The following is a 19,460-nucleotide window of genomic DNA, read 5'->3' on the forward strand; positions in this document are numbered from 1 at the left end:
CAACGAAACCTTGAAAGTTTAACGTTTATTGGGAAATCAATAGTAATATGTAATTTCTACAAAAAACTATAATTTAGGGTAAGTTCCTGGTTGCGGCAATCAATTCTTATGTATTAGGCTGCATATATGGACATTACCAGCCGAATAACCAGAAGGGGAGAAAATTTAAATCAATGGATCAATCAGAAAATACAATCAGGGACCATTACCACATACGGTTAGGTGATCTAATTACTGAGCTGTATAGGGTGATATTTCAGAAATCGAACAAGAACTCTACACGTGTATGATATCGAAGAGATAAAAAAAAAATAGTTTTAGGAAAAAAAATGAGAAAAACGTCATTAGTGACCTTAAAACCTGAAATGAAGCTATTTTATCACATCGTCTTTCTTAAGGATATAATCAATTTTCAAAACTGTAAATGCACCTATAGATAAAACGAGATAAACAAACTGCACTAAATCAAGGTAGACATGGCACTTCCTGCAGTATATTTGCAAGTCAATTACACTGCGTGAACAATCAATTTGCCATAATCTGTACTTTCCAGAGAGAAATTCCTTTACACGATAGGTACATAAAATAGTATATGAAATTTTCGTTCAGGGGAAAAAAATAAACGAAACAGGAAATCACTAATAAATTTTATAGATATTTTCTATCGAATTTCATATCCTACGTCAATGACAGCAAATACTTTTGCATGTCAAAAACGTTATAAATTGGTCAGGTCTTTAAAAATCCCCATGCAATTCAAAAAAAAAAAAAAAAAAAAAAAAACCCAACAAGGAAGTTTTGTAAAAGACCACGGATCATTGGATTTTTTAAAACAAACTTTGAATCGCAATACCTGATAAGTAAAACACGAAACAAATGCCTCCGTTTCTATCAATGTTTTCTGTTTTAATCATTCCATTTCATGCACGAACGAAACAATAAAAATCAGAGTAGCACCAAAAAACAACACATATACGAAAAAAAAAAAAATTAAATAAATACTTATTGTTACACGTGTATATATAGACCACTAAGGTGAGGTAGTGTTTACTGATGTTAATTCAGTAGGTATAAATTAACACATTGCTGCTGCCTTAAAATGTTATCCAGATCCGTGGCGTTTGAACACCAGAAGTTAATGAATATATGGATAGTCCTTCAAGTAGCTCTTGATGGGCTTAGGAACAGGTAACTTATCCATATTGTTCAATACTTTTGTCCTGCTAAGAGTTTTCGGTAAATTTTGGTTTATTGACAAACGACACAAATGTTTCAAATCCACGACACAATTTGGTTTAGGTTTCTGCAATACTATAGGTAGGTCCTTTTTCCCTGAGCTTTCCATCCACCTACAAACATAGCTTTTCCCCATGTGTGTCAAACGAGCGTAAAAATCCACCAAACGAACTGCACTGTCAAATTTCGGCATTTTTGCACTAATTCGTTCATCACTGTCCAGCTGAAATTGCCCTTTATTATAGAGAATCCTCACACTGGTTGTTCCCCGACTCGTTTTGACACTTAGAGAATATAAATACTTCGAATCAGAACTGTCTCTGATTAGAAACGTCCCTACTGGTTCTTTCCGTAGTAAAAGTTTTGCATCCTGACTTGTGAAATTTTCGTAGTACCACCCTGTCTGTGTTAATGACTGTACAGTTCCGATCTGGATCACCATGTCTTTCGCACAATAATAGGCCGGCTCTCTCTCATCCTCCTTCTCAAAAGTACAATCGTTACAGTGTGTACTACTTGCCTTTCTTTCTTTGACAAATACAGTCTTATTTTCGTTTGACCCACATGGGTCAGTACACGGCGATACTCCGTCAGCCATCAGACGCTTGTGTTTCGAATGATCCCATTGACCACACTGACACATATGGCCATTCCGAATCCTGTTATCCAATGGCCTGCGATTTTCATCTTGGGGCTTGCCATTCATAATAATAATCTTCATCACCGACTTTCACGTTCCTTCTATATCTAATTCTGTTTCATGAATGTCTTCTCCGGCGATATTTAAGAGAATGAAGACCGTCTCCGTCATCCTGATATGTTTATCTTGTAAATGCTCGATTCCAAGTATACATTACAAGTTACGCGCTGTTTCCAGAAATCCTGTGTGAACTCCAATTCCTAGAAACGGCTATCTCGCGACTAATAAGCTGGAAAGCACCTTGATCTATAAATAGAATCGATCTCGAGCGCGCGGTTTTTGAAAAACAGAGCAAAACTAAGGCCAATGTTGCATATATATCTTTCGTACCGGGTCCCAAAATTATGATTTTGATTGTAATCAGGAAAAAACTTGCTGTATGATGTTGCAATCTTCGTCGTTAAGCTAGAGTAGGATATATATATCAATGCACGTTTTATCAGGAAACTCAGTGACCTAGATATTCATTAAGTTCATAGATGGCTAACAATGTAGATATATTATATATATAGGGTGCTTTTTGCTATAGGGGTTTAAAATTTCAGATCCGTGATCTTATATCGATTGCACTTGAGAAGTTTATCGGAAAGAAACTGCAGGTGTGTTGTTTAGACAAATATTGATATGAGTTAATTGCTATTTATACATATAATTTTGAGGACTTTAAAACACTGCTTAGATCTCGGAAACAGAAGCAGGAAAACCTGTTACATAATGCACACTTCTACAACTCTGAAACCGCCTATCAAAGCATTACCAGAGAGTGGTTTTGATTGTTTATGTACATTCATTTTAATATGAACTCTGATCAATTGATTTTCATTTATTTGTTATTTTTTATGTTTATTTTCCGAAATTCATAAGTGGTTAATCAGACCAACGGCTATTTGCTGAGCCATGCTTTATGAATAGCCCAAGTGTCCAGCCCTAGAAGGACTGATCAGTACTATGTCAAACCTGTGGGTGTCTATTTCATCGATGCTCAGTGCAGAATGCATGTACAAGTGTTTTATTACTCAGTATGTACCTAAGGTTATTTATTAGCTGGATGCTCGAGGTCACACACTACATACCGGGCACATTCGACTCGATCAATCATTGTCGTGTTTTGTCTCTCGCCGCGCCACCTTTCAGAATAAATGTACATGTATATTCCTAAAGTACATCAAATCATGACTGTCTTATGACAGCAAGATATATTCTACCTCACAGCGTTTCCAGTCCGCCGGCCTATATGTACAACGCCTTACGTTCTCTCACGGCCCCATTGGTTTTCTAACAACGGATGTAGCCCCAGATGGCCCCGATACCGAATCGATATATATCACAGTGCGACATTCTGTGTATGCACTTTCAAAAATATTTCTAAAAATCCGACAACTATTTGCACTCTGTAGTCCTTTACAATCTCATTCCTTAAGATGTCAACGTAATATTCATTTTGTGTTTGCTTTTCTATTTTTGGTTATTTCAAAATTTCTCGTAGGAAAATAAATTGGGGTGTTTTTGTTGTTTTTTTGTTTTGTTTTACTAATGTAAGGATTGATTAACTTAGGTACATGTATATTTCGAAATCTCAGTAATTGACGACTATTGCAATTAGTTTTTATTCAGTTTAACAATTATCATGAAATTTTCCTTCCTGAATGACTGCGGAAGTGCACGCTATTTTCCTAGAAATGTTGAATCGCACGTTACATTGCAAATAATGAATATCCTATTTTTGTAGTTATCAAATATATGACTCTAGATAATGAACCTGGACATACATGAATAGTAAAATATCAGTAAAATATTATGGTACATATGTAGAACTATGTAGTGTGATGTTAGTTCCTGCTCCCCACCCGACAAACTCCCCCTCCCTCCCCAGCTCGGGACCACATACCTGGGTAGTTATTCTATAATGGAAAGAAAAGGGAATGATTTTCACATTCACGAGTAATTCGTTTAGTTCTTCCTGACTTATTCCTTGAACCCTTTTGATTCTGAAAGATTCTAAAAATATGAAGGCTGAAAAAAAAAATTATTCTGCGTGGGTGACGTGGCGTTTTAAAATTCCAGGTAAGGAAACTAATTCTGAAAACAGAAGAAGCGTGACAGGTTTCCTTTATTTTTTTTCCATAATACAGCGATTTCAAAATGTAAGTAAATTGCACTTAATAAACACAACACGGAAAATATATCGCGTTACTATGTTCCTTAATTCCAAAAGCTTTGAAGGAAAAAAAATCCTTTTCAGCAAGGACAAACTAGAACTTTGCAAGATTATTTGACCTCTTATCATTTTCCTCAGTATAAATAAAGTTAAAAATAAACAAATGAGATGATATTTTACTGCGGTCGCAAAATACAGAAATATGAAAATTTGCAAAAACGAGACCTTCGAATGTCAATGAACCCTGTACGATTGTCGTATCACAATGCAAGAGCGACAACTCTTTATAGTCTTCATTTTTCTAAATGAACATCACTTTTGAGCTGTCCATGGTCAATATGAACGGATTTGGATTTGAGGCAAATTCTGTGAATCGCTAGAGAATTTGCCTCAAATCCAAATCCGTTCATATTGACCATGGACAGCTCAAAAGTGATGTTCATTTCTTATATTTATATTCATTTACTAAAACACTGTTTGTTTACATTGCTTCTATTTTGTTGCATAAAACGAACTCCTAGCATCTGTCACAGTACGTCAACACATGGACATGACGTCACATTTCGTCTCGCCCTGCCTTTTATCAACATTGCAAGGTACACTGTATTTTGGAGGTAGGAGACCGCAAGATTGGGATGATAATTCACGTAAGATTACAATCTTAATCCAAAGGTGTGACTTGCGAGATCTTAGTAACAGATGTTCTATTTTTTTCAAACCATCACGCTCTACTCTCTCAGTCGTGTGCTTTAAGCTAGTTCATAATCCGTTCATAGTCAATGTGAACGGATTGTGTCGCGCACTGAAATTGGTTGGTTCATAGAGGGAAATGCGATTTGTAATATAAATATACACTCAATCATACACAATCTACGCGGTAACTTATAAGGTTGTGGCGTTAAAACCATGGGGCATCATTTTGCTATTTATCGCTCATTTATTCATTCATTCATACTGTATTTCCTCCCTTAGGAGATTATAGAAAAATACATTTACATAAATACAGGCTTTCAAGTGACATTTTGCAAAAAATAAGGGCCATTTTTAGGGGCTTTTTAGACAAAAATAAGGGTTAAATTTACAAATCAATAGGATAGACAAAATGTTTTACTCACCATTTGCAAGAGCAATAATACAAAAACTAACTACCCACTCAGAAGATCATACCAGTGGTCATCAACAACCATATTCGGCATTCAGCACAAACCATGATATAATTCAGGTGGACTCCAATGGCTCACAATCAATGCTGAATATAGCTGATAACCATCAAGATGCCTTCTGAGATGTACATTTAATCAACATATTCATTTTCTGAAAGTATACTAAGACTAAATTTAATGAATTCCAACACTTACTTTATGTCAAATTCATTTAAACTTTCAAAATTTGAATATGTAGGAATTTCAACAAAAAATTAGGGCTTTTTTAGGATTCTAAAGTTCAAATAAGGAAAATAAGGGCTGTTGTAGAAAAATAAGGAAAATAAGGGCCCGCTTGAAAGCCTGTCACTATAGTTACAAATAGGCCTACATACAAGGGGAAAAACAGAAAGACAGAAAGAAAGGGAAAAAGCCCACTATAAACACAATATAACCAAAAAAAAAAAAAAAAAAAAAAAGAAAGAAAAGCATATTCCTAGTTGTACACCTCAACAGATGAGTATATATGGTAGCAGCTGTCCCTTTTAATGCCAAGACATATTTAAAGCAATACAAGCTGTAACTGACGGTAAATAAATTGAAAAATAAAAGAACAAATATTTACCATAATAGAATCAGAGTGAATCTGAAGCAATAAACTCGTCAAATCAGCAGAAAATGTCGATTCAGGAATCATTGTCATCCTGTCAGTAATTCCTGTTTGTAATCTCCGATGTGCATTGACCTCGGAGGTCACCAGTTCGGAAAAAAACGAAAGAGAGGCACTGAGCATGTGTCAGCTTTGTAAACAATTTAACATGCCAATTTTCGTAGAAAATTCACTATCAAAATTTCATTTCAGTTGCACATTTACGTCATTATTACTTTCTTATACTTACAGTACTTCTTGTCATTCATGAAACGATGTAATACGTCAGTTTCCATCTTTGTATATGACGTCGGTCTCAGCAACCCGATTATGTTTGGTAATCATCCAATCTAATTGAAATTAGATGTTGGATCCGCTTGCATACTCGCTACACAGCGATTATGCGAGCGGATCCAACATCTAATTTTAATTTAGTTCCCATGTCCGTGTATATGACGCAATGGCGGTTTATACGAAACGCTCTGTGTAGGTATGCTCTCAAACAATATTCCCTTGTTTATTTTGCTGAATTTTTCTTCAGATCTCGGGGATTATAACAGTTATACCGATAGGAGTTAATTGATGCATAATTGGATAGTTGAAAAAATACCGTCAGTTACATCTTGTATTGCTTTAATATAGGTATTATAGTAATGATTAATGCGGTGAGCATCTGTAGTATAGGGCTATTTGAGTTGCCCGTGATGAATAAATTAGGCCCCTAAGAGCTGAGTTTTTAATAATATCTTACACTACTTTCACTGTACCACGTGACTACCTAACTAATTAACTAGATTTTTTGAATTCGGGGCTTAGATTTAAGTCTGTATTGTGGTTAATTATCGCAATATTTCGGCGAACGAACTACATGTATTAGAATTAATTTCTAGAAGCATAAGGAAGACAAAATGCATGTAATTTTGCATACTTTGAAAACATGAGATGTGGCATCCATCTGATTTAAAGGTGTAGATATTTAACAAGAAGAACAGGGTGCCATTCAAATTCCGAGAGCCAACATAGTTCAGCACACAGTTCGACACTGATGCTATTATGATGGCATTCCATCACTGTTCTCGTTTGTTGGTGTTACTTGGATATAAACAAGACGAATGACAGAAAACATCCGTGAACGAATTACCACATAAATGACACAAATGAACAAGGCCATTTAACATGCATACCTGTGTATATTTCGCATATGAATTTGCAAAGTTCAATGTTAGCTAATTTCCAAATTGTCGCAGGTTTTGTAGCTGAAAACATATGTCTGAATGGAAATCCGGACTGTTCATCCTCAATTGCCGCTGGTCTTGGTGATACAATGATACAGTATTTCTGGATATCCTTTTCCAGGATAACTTATCGGGGAAGAATCCGGTGTTAAGTCATATATACTTAGATAATTGGTAAGATTGTATGTTTGTTAATAACGTTTGGAATAAAACCATATTAGACTTCTGAAAGGTTTTGCCAGTAAGAAAATAATAAACTAATAACTAGTCCATATTTAAAAAACAAAACAAAATTGAAACTCCATTTTGCTTTATCATATATCAATGAACCTCTGCAGCACCACCGGGTGTAGTGTCTACATGACGTAAAAGAATCCTAGAAGTTGCATACAGTTTGTGGCCATGTACCTGTCTGCTTTCATTAATAACAGAGAGTAACTAATGTTCCGTGCCTTTTCTCTGTTTTAAATCCATTTCTCTCTCGCTTTATAGATGACAATACAGAGGCTTTGATATAGTTTAAGATCACCAGATAAAATGATTAAAATAGGTTTTTTCCCTCTTATTTCCAACAGTTGTCTCCATAACAAATTCAAGCTTTATTTACTTTTTAGGGTCTCAGTTGTCTAAAATTGGAGTCTTTGAAAGTGCATAGTGGAGTAGTGTATTAATGTTCCCAAATGGCAAGAGGTATTCATCGCACTCCAAAATGAAAGGACACACACACACACAGGCGCACGCACACACGCGCAGACACACCTACAGATTTATTGTGTATTGCAAGACGTTATGTGTGTTATTACAGTGACAGTGGCGGATCTAGAGGGGCTTACGGGTGTTGCACCCCCCCCCCCTTATTGAATATTGTGAACAAAAATGACAAATTTTTGCTATTTTGGAACTTCAACCAACCTCCTTTATTGAAAAGATATAAACTTGGATCGCAACCCAAACTCTTTAAAAAATCTTCTGGATCCACCACATGGTTAGATAAGTTCATAGATGTGTTTGTGAATGATACCCCCGTATGGTAACAAAGTAATTATGGTACCGACAGAGAGGTTTTGTCACAAGATATGATTGATTGTATATTGTTTATAGCCATAACGTCCCTTTTGAGAATTTTTCACTTATATGGAGACGCCATCATTGCCGGGGAAGGACTGCAAAATCTGGGTGTTGCTAAAACGCGGAACGGAACACGGAACGGAAAACGGAAAATATCTTATGCAATAATGTTATGAGGAGGTCAGCATTTTGTAAAACCAAAAGGCTTATTATGAACAAGGGAAACAGAGAGAACAGGAAGTCATCCTCAGAATCCACCATTTCATACCAATACCTCATACTAATGCATTATTATGTATTTTAAAACGGTGGATTTTGAGGCTGAATGTTTCAACAGGCGCTTGCTTAATATTTTTGCATGGTACGTTTTAATAAAAATATTATTATATATATATTCATAATACATGAAATAGCTAAAAGGCTAACAGAGAATTTATGCTTGAATGAAATTAATAAAAGTCATCTCATTTTAAAATAATCTAAATGTTAGGCTATACAAGTACAGTGTATTTAGTTTAGAAATGAACTGTCAGAAGTCCTCCATATTAAGGATTGGAGTGCTGTGGTCACTATGGCATATAAACCACGTGTGTTATTTTCATTCTCTACCCATATGTGTCACTGCTCGCTAACACCTCTGTTAATGCCAAAATTTTATAATTCTTGTACAAACGTTTAACTTAATTTGCTAAATCAATTTATAATGCAAAATTTTAAGATAAAGTTGTTTTATCGCTTGTTAACAATTCCCATATTGTTGATTTTAATCAAAATGAATAATTTTCCCCCGATTTTTGGCGTTATCTTATCTACATTAATCATTTTAATTCTTAAATTCCGTTCCGTTCCGTCTTCCATTCCGCGTTTTAGCAACACCCGCAAAAACTAGGCCTATGCTCGGCGCTTACGGCCTTTGAGTCTCTACATGCTGTGACACAGGGCCTCGGATTTTGCGGTGTCATCCGAAGGACCGCCCCATTTAGTCGCCTTTTACGACAAGCAAGGGCTGCTCATGAAATACACACAAGAAACTTAAAAGTCATATCACTACCAATTCAAACTCCCAGGTCAAGGTCATGAGGTTAACAATTTTGTTCATCTGTTCATGTGCAGGACTGTTTCTTCATATGTGTACGTGTACAGTATAATACAATACTATAGTTAAGAATTAATGTGCGCTCTGAAAACAAGAATATCGGTAAAACTGATGGATGCTCTCCGAAATACATCTAACCAGTGAACTACTCGTACAATTATCAATGACTGTTTCTTTTTCATATATAAGGTATATCTTAAGTGACATTGACCTTTACAAAATGACCTTGAATGACCTTTGTCTGAAAGTAATTTTCCATTACTTATTTGTGTGATATATGATCAATGCCTGTTCAAAAACTTTTGAAATAAGACACTTTTCCCGTATATAAGGTATATAATTTGAGTAGCCTTGACCTTTCCAAAATGACCTTGAGGAGACTTTCGTCCAGAAGATCAATAATTGTTACAATATTGTTGAAATGTAGATTTTTTTTCATAAATAAGGTATATGTTCTGAATGACCTTAACCTTTACAAAATGACCTTAAGTGACCTTTGTCTGGAAGCCATTTGCCTATTACTTATTTGTGTGATAATGATCAATCACTTTTCAAAAACTGTTTAAATAAAAAACTTATTACTCATGTAAGGTAAATGTTCTGAGTGACCTTAACCTTTCCAAAATGACCTTGATCCAAAAGTCATTATCTCAAGGAATATTTGTTATCAATCATGATCAATTACTGATGAAAGGTTTAGAAGATGAGAAATTGAATATCAAAAACTATTGAAATAAAGAACATTTATATGTTTTGAGTGACCTTGACCTTTCCAAAATGACCTTGAAAGACCTTGGTCCCAAAGTCCTTGTCTCAAGGAACATTTGTGATCAATTATATCAACTTCTGATGAAAGGTTTAGGAGATGTGAAGTCGGACGGACGAACAGACATGACGGCGACTATATGCTACCCAAATTTTTTTGGGGAGCATAAAAATGACATGTGCGGAAACTAGCCAATAAAAGAGTTATTATTTATTTCAAAGAAAACAACCACTTTAATTTTTGTTCAGTCATGTTTTATATACAGTACATACAAAACCAAAAGAAGTTTCACAAATACCCCACCCATGCAGGGCTCCGTCTTAGAGCCAGACATTTTGAATAAAGCATATCTTTGTTTAAGTAGAACCTCCCGGGTTTTTAAAAAATATAAATATACCTACTGGCAACAAAACCAGATAACACATTCTGAGACATACAGACAAATCCATACCTCTAAAATTACTACAATACCCCCCCCCCCCCCCCGAATGATATTTCCGTGGAATGTCCTGTCGCTAAACATGGATGCACTACATGTATATACAGATGATAATTTTAGGGGTATCTAACTCTAGATCTTTTCTACACATTCTTCCCTTTTGAATCACATTTTGCTCTTTATTTAGTAAAACACATTTTAAAATATTGTTTCTAATTTTATTCATGCATGTTCAACAGCAAATAGTTTTCGTGAATTTTTGCTGTATAATGAAGAATAGCGATGAATACTTTAAGATTTTTTCCCCACATGATGTCATTTTTTCGTTTTCACGTATGTTACATATATATATTCTTTAAGGAGGTACTCTACATCGTCATAATGGCCGACTCAAACCTTTAAGAACATGATGAAAATATAAATATCAGCAATATTTGTCTATTCATTAAAAATATTGCCGCATAGCTGAGTAGCTCAATAGGTTAGCACGTCGACTGCTGAACTGTAGATCGCATGTTCGAGTCAAGCAGGGGTTTTAAATTTTTTGTCAGATTGCTTTCAACTAAAACTGCATTTTTTGAATAAAAAAAGTAAATTTTAAAGTTTTCAATTTCAAAATATCGTTGTACACATCCTCCACTTTTCATCCATATCAAATTTCTCTGGTGTGGCATATATCCTTAAAGCTGACATTAATTTTTAGATATAAAACTCACCTCTATATACTGTACCATGGGAAGTGAAACATGACTAAACTTACCTCTATATACTGTACCATGGGAAGTGAATCATAGCTAAACTCACCTCTATATACTGTACCATGGGAAGTGAAGCATGACTAAACTCACCTCTATATACTGTACCATGGGAAGTGAAGCATGACTAAACTCACCTCTATATACTGTACCATGGGAAGTGAAGCATGACTAAACTCACCTCTATATACTGTACCATGGGAAGTGAAGCATGACTAAACTCACCTCTATATACTGTACCATGGGAAGTGAAGCATGACTAAACTCACCTCTATATACTGTACCATGGGAAGTGAAGCATGACTAAACTCACCTCTATATACTGTACCATGGGAAGTGAAGCATGACTAAACTCACCTCTATATACTGTACCATGGGAAGTGAAGCATGACTAAACTCACCTCTATATACTGTACCATGGGAAGTGAAGCATGACTAAACTCACCTCTATATACTGTATCACGCATACTCCATACATATAACAATATAATACTCACCTAATATGGGTGGGGGGAATAGAGAAATAAGGCTAACATTTAAAATTCTCATCAATTGGATGGAAGGGTATCAAACACCCTTACAATGATACATTGGTGGATCCAGTAAATGTTCTACCAAGCCCCTATCTTTGCTTCTCACGAAAATATCAACAGTTGTGAATCCTTACGAAAATATTAACAGTTGTGAAGGAGAAACTTCAAACGTACTTTGTCACAACATACGCCGGAAGTGGTGTTAATCAAATGTGAATTTTAAAAATTCTTAAGAAGGTTTAGTAAATTTGAAATCGCAAACTTTTTCTCAAATCAACTACATCAAACCGTTGGACTTTTCAACACTTTACATAACAATTCTTCACGATAAATTAAAGACTAGGCTTTGTTTTTATCATATACAGTTGCTTTTTTAATATGGGAAACGGAAATATTCATATCTAGTGATCAGTAATCCAAAAAATTACATTGTTAAATACCACTATTATTCCACGCACAAGTATTCTGAAGTTGAAATAAAAAATATGCCGGGGTTCCTCATTGACAATATCTTCGTAGCCTTTGGTGACCAGGTCTTCCAACAGTCTGTTGGAATCCCCATGGACATGAATTGTGCTCCTTTGTTAGCTGACCTGTTTTTATATTCTTATGAAGCAGAGTTTATCCAAACGCTTCCACATGAGAAGAAAAAATCTCTTGCTGTGACCTTCAACTCGACATTTAGATATATCAACGATGTTTTATCTATTAACAATAATCATATTCATACTACGGCCGAAACGATTCACCGAAATATCGATACTGTTCAATATAAACGCTTGATTCAATGTTCGATTCATTGCCTCGATTTTCGGTTCGATAAGTTTAATACAAACGGGTTCCGTAAAAATACATCAGTCTCGGCCTGTACATATTATTTCTACCTGCATGAGGGACGAAATAGTGTCAAATAATGTTCTAACTGTTGTTTGCCTTAAGGTTGACGAAAATAATAATAAACTAATTATCAGTTTTAAACTACGGCGAACAGGCATCTCATCGTTTGGCAGTTTTACTTTTAAAATTATGATTTTAAATCTTGATAATTAATTTCTTCTTCAATGTTATTATTGGTTTCTTCTGTAAATTGTGTTGTATTGAATCGTGGCATAAGTATTGCAATATGTATCGTATCGTGAAGGGGGCGTATCGTTTCAGCCCTGATTCATACATATGTCGATTCGATATATCCCTGTAAACTCCAACCACTGAGTCCTTCACATCTGCTTCGTACTTACATATTTTATTTAAAACAGATATCAACGACAAACTAACGACTCAACTTTATGAAAAAAGGGATGATTTCAACTTTTCCATCGTCAACTTCCCACATTTATGTAGTAATATTCCATTATCACTTGCATATGGTGTTTAAATCTCTCAACTGATTCGATACGCAAGAGCTTGTTCTGCGTGTGATGAGTTTTTTTTTAATATCGAGACAGGCTACTGACAAACAAGTTGATGTTACAGGGATTTCCACAGTCTCGTTTAAAATCAGAATTTCGCAAATTCCATGGTCGCTATGATGATCTAATTTGCCAAAACAACCAATCATGTTTCATACGGATTGTTAGGTAGTTTTTGACACACTGATTTGATTACGGATTGATCCGTTTGTATGATCGGGATATAGGGCTCACGGTGGTGTGACCGGTCGACAGGGGATGCTTACTCCTCCTAGGCACCTGGTCCCACCTCTGGTATATCCAGGTGTCCATGTTTGCCCAACTTTCTATTTTGTATTCCTTATAGGAGTTATGAGATTGAACATTGTTAATTATCTTCACCTTTCATATTCATGAATGCATGTCCGCTTTAAGAAACATTGTAGATGTACGTTCCGCTATGTTCGTTTCATCTGTATAATTCGCTGGCCTAGCCTAGTTTCCTATAAATACGTACATTACTACATGTCGATTCAGAAGCCTCCAAGCTTACCAATTAAAATGCGAACGACGAAGAATACTTTAGAGCGAATAACATGACTGAAATGCATGTCGAAGTACAGATTTGCATTGAGGTCCACTCCCCATGCACATTGAATTTAAAGCAGATAAAACTTTTCTTACCTTGTAAGATGATGGTACACACAATTTATCTAGAGGGGTTGCCACTTCATGACCCAGCATATTCGGGGTAATTTCATAGATGAATGGTAGGCCATCGTAACATGGCGAGCATACATTCTAATATTTACGAATCCGTTAAACATGGCTACAGTCCGGTTAAAACGTTGCATTACACCATCAGACTGGACAACGGAGAGTAGTATAGAATTTGTGTATATCTAGGAGCTGGCGCATTTTTTTTTCTGTTTTGGAAACCTAGTTCTCTTACTGCGGACCTTGTTCCGAAGAACCATACACCAAATCCACTTCCTCTACAATACGATACTGTTTGTCAAATCATTTGCTCCATGTGTTTATCATATATTAATATTTTTATTTCCAATGGGTTTTTTTTAAATTGCCTTTGATATCTTTACAAATTGTAATGATAGCCATTTCCATATGGGTGTGTTGTAGTTGTAAACAATGTACGTGTGAATCTTGAACACGACTGAGAATTCCGAGAGATTTTTATTTTTTATTTTTTATAATTTCTGCTTTCATCAATATCATCCTTATAACCCCGCCTGGTAGCATGAACCCTCACCTATAGTTCACGAATTTCACAATTTTGGTAGGTCAGAGATTCCCTAAATGTACTGGAATAAGATATACAGACATTTAATGCGTTTTCACTATATATGATCTAAAGATCACAAACCGAGGAACAATGCTGGGCAACTCACTTTCAAGACACCCCCTCCCCAGGACATCTTCCCTTTCCTAAGAACAAATCCCCCAATAGGCCAGTTTCGATATTAAAGCTCTCCTGTGTAGGAGGTACATTTAGTAGAACTTTGAGGGTCCAAGTGGGACAGAGTGAACCTAGTCAGTGAGGAAGACGATAAAATGTATTAAAGGCGGCTTCTCTTTAAATATGTAAACATTGGAAATACAAAATACTATTTTTTAAAAAGCCGAAACATAAAAACAATGTTATATTTGAAAGTAATATCCTGTATATGATACCTACGACCAATGAAATTACGTGATATAATAAGAATTCCATGTATTTAATTACTCCCTGAATACTTATTACTTACTAGTACTTAGTTTGTATATCAGTTGAATTCGGATGATAAACAGCGTATGAGAAACATACTGTGTACATTCACTTATGCAGTGATGAATATTCGTCCCACTCCCGCATGTAAACAAGTTGCTCGCGCCTTACTATGTACGAGAGTTCTTCAAAGGGAAATAACTCGAACGTATCTCAAAACTGGCGTATTTAATTGTTTTTTCTAGCATTTTGATACAAATATAATTCCTTTGTTTTTATATGTGAATATGTTATGAAAATTTGAGAACAAAGAAAAAAAGGAAAGAACATTTCATTAAGTACATGTAAATGGATAATAAAGAAAGAAAATATGATGTACAAGGAACTCAATCTGATTAAATTAAGATCTTTGATCCGCTCCGTTATTGTTATGTCGCTTTGTGTAGCGACATAAAATAACGGAGCGGATCAAGGATCTTATTTTAATCAGATTGCAAGGAACTCAGTGTAGTATATACTAACTTTTAGTTTGAACTACACATGCTTCTTTTATATATGGCAAATACTTTAATTAGATCATTCCCACATACAAGTAGTAACTTTTCCCCTCTTGTTCTCACAGTGGATGAATTGGGGCTTTACCTAACATACATAAACCTTCTTCATCAAGAACACAGAATTCTGCACAGATCAAGTTTTGTAATATATTGTCCCAAAATTGGTATCTGAGGAAAAGTTGGGACAACTGCAGGCAATGTGTTCAAACATATCACTACATTCAGAATTACAAAGTTTGCATGTTTATTTGTTTCTCATGGGAGGTATTGTCCAGAGTTTAATTAAAGTTTTAATGATTTTGGTTTCTTGTATGACCACATGATTTTCCAAATTCTTGGTATGTAATTCTATAAATCAAGTAAAATCTGAGTCAAGATATGTTCGTTTATTCTATTCACAATCTTCGTTAAGAGAAATAGCGGGTTTTACAGGTTTTTCCCCAGTAGATGTGTTTGGGACGTGATCCGTTTTCAATGTGATGTAAGATTGTTTCCTGAAGGTGAAATGCAGCTATGATAGAACTTAAACCTTTATGAAAACCTTGCTGTTGAGGACTCGGGTATTTCTCTTTGAATTTTACGATCATAATCCTTGTGTAGATGAATTTTTTTTTCAACAACTTTGAATATAGTATACAATAATGAAATGGTTCGGTAGCTGTCAGGAGAAGTTCTTTGGTTGTTTCCACCCTTAGAAATTAGTAGTTTAAAACCTTGTTTCCATTCAAAAGGAATTTTACCTGCTTTTATTATACTGTTGAATACTACACATAGATATTTTGATAAACATACTTTTTCCATGAATTAAATGTTCTGATTGAATTTTATCGAATCCAGGGGCTTTCTTTGATTTTAATAGTATTAAAAAATCAAACCACTTGTTTTTCTGTAATATATCCACCTGGAATATTTTAACAGGATTTTGAGTTTCTTGTATATTGATACGGTTGTATTCTCGAATGGTGTTCTTGTAGAATTGATTGTCATACATTTCATGTGGGGTGGTGGTAAACAGTTGAAAAGTGTTCAGTAAAACTGACGCAACATTTTCAGGTGTATTTCCTACTCGTTCAGCAAATTGCATTTCTGGATATTTTGTTAGGCGTGGTTTTTTTGTCGACAAATTAATTTCCAAAACAATCAAATGTTGATTCCTGCAGCGTTGTCGGTATCTTCATACGTTTTTTTCGAATGAATCTTTGCTAAGCGCTTTCTTTACATCGTCGGAAATGGTGTTTTGCACGTTTATATCCAGCATACGATATGTGCTGCATACCGCGAGATCTTCCTTCTTTTACCCATCTGACTCTAAGTTCTATTTCGTTGTTATGGGCTTCATTCACTGAAGAATTCCATGCAGTAAGATTTGATATGAGAATTATATGAACACATGAGGATAGTTAGTTTGGCATCTCCCCCGCAAGAAGGAAATTACAAGAAACAAAAATACGTATACTATATATTAGCTTCGCTTTCTTCAAAGGTAAAAAACGAAGACTCTCTCAAAACAATCTAGAGAAAGACACAACACACAGACTTACAGGTTCCATACAGGCTTACAGGTTCCATACAGGCTTACATGTTCCACACATGTTTACAGGTTCCATACAGGCTTACATACATGTAATATATAACACATATAAAACTCGGACAATTTGTCAACATCGATTTAAATGTTGCCAATGGTAAATAAATTAGGTCCCTAAAAGTTGAGTTTTTAATAATATCTCGCAGTACTTTCACAATCCGAAGGGCGCATGTGATGTCACTGTACCACGTGACTACCTACCTAATTAACTTGACTTTTTGAAATCGGGGCTTAGATTTAAGTCTGTATTATGGTTAATTATCGCAAAATTTCGGCGAACGAACTATTAGAATTAAATACTATAAGCATAAAGAAGACAAAATGCATGTAATATTGTATACTTTGAAAGCATGAGATGTGTCCTTTAATCCCCTTTTATAATGAAATGTTGTTTTAATCGACATTATATCCTAGCAACCACTGATTAACAAAATAAATGTAAGACGTATATACCCTCGTTATCAGTGTTAGTAGGGGACCAGATAACGAAATTATTTTGCAAGTAGAATTACTTTGATCTTAACTTAGGCCAATCTAATGTGAAGAAAAAGATTCCGGATTATCAGATTAACGAATTGATGTACGTATAAGTCGAATGATAAGATATGCAACCTCACATTGCTGATACAGTAATTGAAAACATGTATCTCCAATGCATATGAATGCCCTAACTGAGTTACCTTTCATTCTGACATCGTTTATTTTTACTTAAACGTATATAATGTATACAATAAACATATAAATGTACATTGTACAATAGAAATCTTAAAATACTAATGTAATTGATGAAACTAATTAATAATTAATTAATACCAATAGAAACACAAATATTTCAGTCTTGAACTGTATCTTTCAGTAAATGTACAATATTTTGTTCGTGTTTTTATGGGTTATATAAGCAAAGCATTCGATAAAGTTTGGCACAAAGGTCTCTTAGATAAGCCAAGGGCTACAGGGTTACGGGGTTACAATAGTTTTAGAATTAAAACAATGCGTTGTCAATAATGGTACTAAATCAGATTTCAAGATTATGCACACGGGTATTCCTCAAGGCAAAATATTAGGCCCATTGCTTTTCCTTATATACATAAACGATCTCGTGACTGATACAGAATGCAGTGCCGGGGTTTTCCGGATGATACTTCGATTTATATAACCGTCGAAAACGGATCGATCTCAGCAGCTGTACTAAATAACAATCTCGATAAAGTTAGAATTTGGTAAAAAGAAGAGAGAGAGAGGAAAAAAAAGAAATATGGCTTGTGTCCTTCTACCCAATTACAATAGAAAGTATGGTTATCTCGAGAAGAAATAAAATAAAATTCACCGACCGCTTTTACTTCACAACGTCGATCTCAAGAAGTAATTTAACTTGGAACCTACACGTAGATGAAATTCTATCCAAAGCGAAATATATGCATAAATGTATACATCCCATCAATATCGTTATGTAATAGAGAGGAATTTAGATAAGCATATGTGTGTTTCCCAATCGCGATCTCATATCCGTAGTTTATAACCATGAATGTATGTACACGAAGAGTGAATAAAATATTGTGTAACCTGAGTAAATATGTGTTGTGTAATGTTTACTGTTCCTAACTTTTCCTCCACATGGTCCGACAAAGAAGGATCCTCATATCGACCTGTAGATTACATTTTGCTGGAACATTGTTGTGATTTTTTTTCATATTGTATGCATACCCCATTTTTAACACAAATATTACATTACATCGATGGAACAGGTGGAAGTAACACGATAACAAGACTTTTCTACGCCTCGCCGAATAATCTTTCGTTTTTGTTTTAGAACAAGATTGGGTTGTTGTTGTTGTTTTTTAATAATGGGAATATACAGACTTATTTCTCCGAACATAATGAGTATCATATATATATCGATATATCGATATGTTTGCCATTGTTTTCTAAGAATACAGTGGATAACCACAATGCTGTCGATCAACAATAATATGTAGATTTACAAAGCCTACCACAAAACATAACCTTTGTTAACCAAAATGTCGCAATTTTCAGAATTGTACATGAATTCATCTTGTCTGCAAACAGATTTGTTCAATCAATTTCATTCTCATACCACAGAACCAACCTTTTTATATGTTTCTCTTTTTTTTTTTATTGTAATTCTTGATATTCATATCTAAATTACTCCTGTCGGTCATACATTAAGTTGTAAATTACTATAATAGAATATGAAACATATATTGTTGTTACAAGTTTCATTGTTATTATTTATCTGTAATTATACAAACATGTAATCAAACATTCTCTATCTGTATGACCTTGACGATGTATTGTGTGTGGCGAGGGCTCATATGCCTGTTGTTCAATCAATGTTTTTTTTAAAAATAATATATTGTTTTTAAACTTGGATGAAATTTCAATCAATGTAGTTAATAATAACCA

At 34.8% G+C, this 19,460-nt stretch overlaps 1 protein-coding gene across 1 annotated transcript; it reads right to left on the bottom strand.

The window, feature by feature from the left end:
- Window positions 1-881: 881 nt before the first annotated feature.
- Window positions 882-5,900, bottom strand: LOC125670847 (suppressor of cytokine signaling 2-like). Its single transcript, XM_048906252.2, has one exon. It carries the CDS (start codon window positions 1,955-1,957, stop codon window positions 1,136-1,138), a length of 822 nt encoding a protein of 273 aa, XP_048762209.1. The 5' UTR covers window positions 1,958-5,900; the 3' UTR covers window positions 882-1,135.
- Between the last annotated feature and the right edge of the window lie 13,560 nt (window positions 5,901-19,460).

Source organism: Ostrea edulis, chromosome 4, assembly GCF_947568905.1.
Source record: "Ostrea edulis chromosome 4, xbOstEdul1.1, whole genome shotgun sequence".
Taxonomy (NCBI): Eukaryota; Metazoa; Mollusca; class Bivalvia; order Ostreida; family Ostreidae; genus Ostrea; species Ostrea edulis.